Source organism: Limulus polyphemus, unplaced genomic scaffold, assembly GCF_000517525.1.
Source record: "Limulus polyphemus unplaced genomic scaffold, Limulus_polyphemus-2.1.2 Scaffold5381, whole genome shotgun sequence".
Lineage (NCBI taxonomy): Eukaryota > Metazoa > Arthropoda > Merostomata > Xiphosura > Limulidae > Limulus > Limulus polyphemus.
Window position 1 is genome coordinate 2,479 of NW_013670991.1, and position 7,026 is coordinate 9,504.

The window sequence follows — 7,026 nt, forward strand, 5'->3', positions numbered from 1 at the left end:
GAAATTCTGTGTATTACAAAGTTGTATCGAAAAAGAATAACCTAGTTTTAATCAAGAAAGGACTTGTATTGCTGAAGTTCCTCGGAAATAATTTATACCAGAAATTAACAAACGAACAGAGACGTAACACTACTTATCTTTAGTTGAACATAATTTTAGGTCTGCTATTTTACTTATAGTTGTCTTGGCAGATGGAAGAGTTTGATAGTTTTAAATTGTTCTGTAAATAATTTCACATGCTACTTATCTTTAGTTTGTTGATATTGAACTTAATTTTAGGTCTGCTCTGCTTATTCTACTTATAGTTGTCTTGGCAGATGGAAGAGTTTGATAGTTTTAAATTGTTCTATAAATAATTTCACATGCTGCCCATCTTTAGTTTGTTGATATTGAAGCACCTCATTAATTCCAACAGCAGTTATACACAATCTAGGAACATCACGTATATATATATTCACAGACTACTTACTACCCCTCTTTCTTACCTCCAATGACATTAGTTTTTCACATTTTTAGGTATGTATCATATCATTGATTCAAGAACAATGGCATATCCAACACTTCCTTACTTCACCAAATCACAAGTAGAGGTAAATACAGACAGCAAAGTAGTAAACACAAATATAACGGAAGCTCACCTTTATCAATTAGTTCCGCATCATCTTAATGCTTCAAGGATACAAGTAGAGGCCTGTGCAGGCTAACCAATAACAATATAAAAATGTGGTTATGAAAGATCTCAATATGACTGAATAGAAATGCAAATTATTTTTGCCATCTTGTGGTAAAGTATGAAAGTACAAACAAAAATGGTTTAGAATTCCTGAAAGTCTTCACCTTGAGCAACATCTCTAATGTTTGAAAACTTACACTCCATAAAGCTACAGTAAAAAAACAGAACTCAACAATTACATTTTGAAAGGTACAAAACAACTGAATGAAAAAGCTGGAGAAAATCGAGGAAAAACTTTACAAATATGCTAAGGTAGGTTAAATCCAAACTTGGAACCATAAAAAATATGCCATATCTAGTTAAGGATGGATAACCTTTGGTATAGCATAAATATACTGTAGTTTCTTTTAAAAGAATGAACCATATCCATCTCAACTCATGTATCCAATCTTTAAATAAACTATTCTAGTAAGTGAATAATAATAAAAAAGCATGTTTTCTATCATATATATGCCTTACTAATTAAGCCAAGGTCATCTGTTGCTTCAAACTACATGAGAAATAACCCCTTGTAGAAAAATAGTTAAAATAAAACTGGCTAGATATATATACGTGAAAAAACATGAAAAGAAAGAACCAAATAGATATGATGACAAACAAAATACTTTAAAACACGAAAAAACCTAAGACCTACACAACATAGATGGCTTAACTATCCAGTAAGCAGCACACACAAATAAATATGTGAACAATATCCACTTGGAAATGTCTAAATAATAGCACAAGGAAACAATCTTGTAGATAACTGATTCACAAACTGCAGCCAAGAAACAACACTGCTTGAAAACAAACATGGCATTCCAATTATTTTATAATCAATAAACATATTATAAAGAGAAAGGAAAAAAACAACAACAAAAAAACATGGTATCAAAGTTATAGCATTTGCAGGAAAGCAAGAAATATTTTATTTGTGGCCTAAGAATGTTGTGTACTATTTTCTTATACCAAATCTGTAAATGTGGCAGTCATTTAATTTGAAGTTTTATAATAAAAAAATATTAGCTATATACTGAAAGAAGTTAAAGTTCAAACTTATTTTAACATAACTACTTTCCCTTTGAAAATCCTCCACAAGAACAAAAATTGGGGAGGAATGTATCACGGAAAACTTACCTCTAAGTTTACATTCTCAGAGATTGTGAAATATTTTCTAAAATACATTTTAGAAGCGGCTGCTACAAGTCGCCCTTTGTAACTGCGGAGGCATTAACGGGAATCACATTTTAAAATTACATCAGTTATAACCACCTTTAGAAATATAAGAATATTTCATTTCTCAAAAATTTATATATCCATGTATCATGTACAGCCCAAAGTATCAAATTCATTTTCCTTTTCACAAACAGAAAGTCTGATCTTGATAAAAGTAAAGTTATCCAAACACAGCAGCAGTATGAACAAAAGAAAGACTCACAAAAGCTTTTCATTGTAATAAAACCAAACTTTTTACAGATTCTACAAAGCAGATGTGTTCTACTGATGAATCAAAAATCAGGCTATAATATTTTAACAACTTATTGGGACATCAATAATCATTCAAATTAAACCTGCTTTCTACAATTTGACGTTTTCATCCCATACCAAGCTGGAGGTCAGTATCAAAGAGAATGTCTTTTATGTAACAAATCTACATGAATCACTATTTCTCATTAATAAAACTTGCTAAATATTTATCAAGTATGTGAAGCCATAATAGTATAACATTTTTATTGATAGAAGTATCCCACAAACAACTTTTTAAGCCAAAGTGTAGAATCTCCTGAAATTCACAAATGTTTGCATTCTTAAAATGAAAATATAGATGTAATTGTTTCACAAACACTATCAAAACTCTTGAAAATATAGATGTAATTATTTCACAAATATTAGTGAAAGTAAGTTAGAAATTACTAGTTTAAGTAGTCTGATTTGACCAAACCCCTCCAGGAAAGAAACAGAGCACAAAATTTACAAGAAATAAATAAAACTGTGCCTCTGTTTTAAGTCAACCTATAAAGTAGTTTAAAATGATCTTGTTTGTTTGTTAATAAATACAAAGCTACATAGTTAGCTATCTACACTGTGCCCACCACAGGTATTGAAACTTAATTTTTAGCATTACAAATCCACAGATTCACCATTGAGCCACTAGGGTGCAGTTTAAAATAAGAAATCGGGGAGTTCATTCAAAACTCAGTACTCACTATTAGCTTTTCTTGTTCGAAGAAATATTGGAACATTCTCTATGGTGGTATCAAACAGATTTCTCATATTCAAATACTGTTTTGACTACAATGACTTGATTTAAAAACTGGTGTTTGTTTCAGAAATGCTGATTACACACTGTCCATGATTGTTTAAAAAACAAATTCTACAATATTTATGCTACAGCATAAATACTTTTGCTTGAGAATCACTTTACAAGGAACTTGGATCTGTAACATAATATGGAAAAAACCAGTGAGATAATAAATGTCTGAAGTTAAAAGTTGTGATTTTTTAAGTGCACATATTTAGTAGTTTGCTAATTAATTTTACCTAAAACAGAAGATTTTAAGACTGCATTTTTTAAGAATTTATCGCACCACATCTTAACATCACAAAGCTATGCCCAGTTAGCTTATATTTAAATGAACAACTATAATTATCTTTTATTAAAAGTTTATTACTCATTATACTAAGAAATTTATCTTTCAAGCTTATAAACGTTTGAATAAAATTGTATTAATATAACTGAAAAAACTTTTCCCTTGGACATTCTTTATAAGTTGTTGTGATTTGAATATCTTATGCGTTTTCCTGTTTCAACACCTTAGAAGTTGATACATCACACAACAATTAACTCCTTCGCTACCACAAATATATATACACAACTGGCAGTGAGAGTTAAATAATTCTAAGTGTTAGTTAGCTGTTAATTTGTAAAGTGCCACAAATTTGTTCTTCAAAACAATTCTATTTTCTCAGTTCAGAAGTAAGAATTAGTAAATCAAAATTAATTATCATAAGAACCAATTGTAAAGTTTATTGTGAAGCAACACCTCATTCAAATAAATTCAATACATATCCAATAAGAACATTAAGACACTTAAACTTAGCAATTACATCATTTGAAAAATACAAGTTCACTATTTGGAATTAAAAAATGAATAATTGAACAAGGCAATCTAAATCTTTTTTTAATAACTAGTGACAATATACTTGTATTTTCTTAATTGTTCACTTTCAGCATACAATGTTTGTAACATGCAGTTGTACACATAAGAAGTGGTAATAACAACTCTAGCCAAAAAGGTTAAAATTATGGGCCATTTAGTACGTTGTCTTATAACATCAGGACTAATTTCTATCTGATGACCAGTCACAGTGGTAGTAAAGACTTTAGCCAAAAGAGGTTATGATTAAAGGCCATTTAGTAGGTTGAGGATATGTTTCATAACACCAGGACTCACTTCTATCAAATGACCTGTTACAAGCTCCAGAATCAAACATGTAGTAATTTCTAGGTTTGTAGAATTTCCCAGCAGAATATTCTTTGAAAAACACCCACAAACATAAAGGAAACCACACAATATAGAAGTGGCATAGTGTTTATTGAACATACAAGTGGCAGAATTTTTATTCAAAAATCACTACTCTCTACTCAAAATTTATTACAAACTCCTGTATTGATATTTAGACCTTAAAGGTTCAATTACTTGTAAAATCTCAAATTATTATAGGAAGTACAAACAATTCTAATAGCTTGTAAAAAATACATAAAGGAAGAAAACAAAGCATAGAAAATGAAAGAAAGAAAATACTAAGTTTTATTTAAATTACGCTTTAATTTTAATTGTTCATTCAGATAGCTTGGAAATACACCAGATAAATTATTCTAATTTAAAACCAAACAATATTATTGTTTTTTATATTTATACCTATAATAGCTGACAATTATGTCATTTTAATTCATGTGTTTAAGTTAATGGTAGTGTATGACACCCAAAATACAGACATCCTTGAAATAAATCACTGTTTATAATCAACAGAATAAAACCCATTTTTTTCACAAATAATACTATTTTTGAACATAGTAAAACAGCATAAAAATTAAACCAGAAAAAGGGAATAGAATTTGACATAAGAACATTTCCTCAAGTCTTTTTTTTTTCAGTACAAATGAACAACCATCAAATTCTCAGAACTTTTCTTTTCCAAACAGCACTTCTCTAATTCAGAAGAATCTGACTGACCTAAAACTAAATCACAATTCCATAATTTTTTGCCTTTATTTTTCTGGATTTCTGTTCACATTCATTGAGAAAAATTAACAATTCTTTTGTTCCATTAGAAAAGGAGGTTTCAAGAATGTCTGAAAGAAGAACACTCCAAACAAAACTAAATGCATCTAAATAAGTTGCATATTTAACCACATCCATGGATACATATATATAAAGAAAACAACAAAAAAACAGACACTACGGAAAACACCCTTTATTCCTCCATAAAATATAATGGTAAACTATGCCACTTTAAGGATGATAAAAACACATCACAATTTACGCACTGAGACAAAAAGAAATTGTATGAACTGGATTCTGTCCAAGTGTTTTAACACCTACAAATATGAAGGTCACCTTGACCCTACCAGCTGAAGCCATTGTGAAGTGGTGACCATAAATGAACTGAACATAAGAAATTCTGCAAGGTAGCTAATTCAAAACACTTCTTCTTCACGATGACAGCTATTTCACAGCCAACGATGAACGAAAGTCTGACCCCATCACTCTGTAACTACAAAACATATAAAAACAGCATTTCTAAAAACCAATTTTATCTCTTAATTAAGGACCTGAAAAATCATCTGAACTAACCATTTTTAGATAAATTAAGACTGTTCCAACAGCATATTCTATCTATACACACATCACACTATAAAAAAAACAGTAATGTATTCACACAGTTGCAAACTACCATAACATATATTTGTTAAACCTCAAGAAAAGTAAGTTTCTATCTATACACACATCACACTATAAAAAACAGTAATGTATTCACACAGTTGCAAACTACCATAACGTATATGTTAAACCTCAAGAAAAGTAAGTAGAAAGAATGGAAGAAAAAATTACATCCAATGAAAACATTCTTTGTAAAACTAAAAACAAATAGTAATTTGAACAATCTTCAAACTTTTGTTCAAGCAGCAAATAAATTATATTCCAAGAAATAGTAATTTTAGTAAGATAAAATATACATACTTAATTAGACAAACAAAATAAACTGGTCATAACAGAAATACAATCAATAAAAGTTTAATTTTTTATTTTAAAGTTTGAGCAAAATAACCATGGCTTAACCTAAATATTAAAAATTGTCATGAAAAACTTACCTTAGAACAGCTGGACCTCAATTGAACGTCCTTGAATTCTTGCTCCATCCATTAAATCTTGATTTGGTTAAGCTTAACTCAGCAATAACAAAATAACTTACACTATCATTATTATATTAAATAATCTTAAAATGACCGAATGTAGAGTTTACAATACTGTACAGAGGACGTTAAAATTGTAGCGGCCTTATTAAAAAATGAGCAAAAAAAAAAAGCACTTTTTGGTTGAGGAGTCCATGTGGATTGCCTCTAGTATACATGGGGTAAATATCCATAAGTAGAAAATAGATTCCCTTTTATTCCTATTCAGTTGGTCTTATTAACACATTTACAATCTAAAACTAAACAGTAAATTTTTCCACATTAACACTTAATTACATTTATTTTTTGTTAATGTCAAGTCTTACAAGACATCATGCTCTATTTATTTTAAAGCTGAAACCTTCCCTTTTTTTTAATAACTTGCAGCATGCAAGATTTGAAATCAGTTGTATTTTGTCGTAGTTATTAATTTTTAGGAGAGAGAGAGAGAGAAAAAAGGCACTTTTGGGGCATAAGGGCAGGGGCTTGAGCAAAGAAGCAAAAAATGGGATCGGTCGAAATATCGTAACCACATACAAAAAAAAAAATCGTACTAAATCTGAACTACTCTTTTTTTCTTGCTAGAATGACTTCATCTTGTAACATGAAACCATATTTGTTTATCCTATATAACTTTATATTCGTAACAGTATACACCTATTTATAATTAAATTTTATTGTTTTATTGCCCTATGAACTGTGTCTAACTACTATCTCCCCCATAATATGTTCCAAATCACTTGGGGAACATGCAGCTCATGTGTGACTCATGAACCATTTCAATTATATTATTATTATTACTTATTTTATCTAGTCTAGTCTTAAATAACTTAAAAAGATCCATATTTTTAATTTT

The 7,026-nt window shown here is 29.5% G+C and overlaps 1 protein-coding gene across 1 annotated transcript in view; it reads right to left on the reverse strand.

The window, feature by feature from the left end:
• Window positions 1-4,286: 4,286 nt before the first annotated feature.
• The window catches only part of LOC106472496 (myelin expression factor 2-like), a 39,729-nt gene continuing 36,989 nt past the window's right edge, over window positions 4,287-7,026 (reverse strand). Inside the window, exons 14-15 of the mRNA XM_013933151.2 lie at window positions 6,090-6,146; window positions 4,287-5,491 (exon numbers count right to left, since the gene is read on the reverse strand). Of these exons, the coding sequence (XP_013788605.1) occupies window positions 6,091-6,146 (56 nt within the window). The 3' untranslated portion in view covers window positions 4,287-5,491; window position 6,090. The remainder of the gene's footprint in view (window positions 5,492-6,089; window positions 6,147-7,026) is intronic.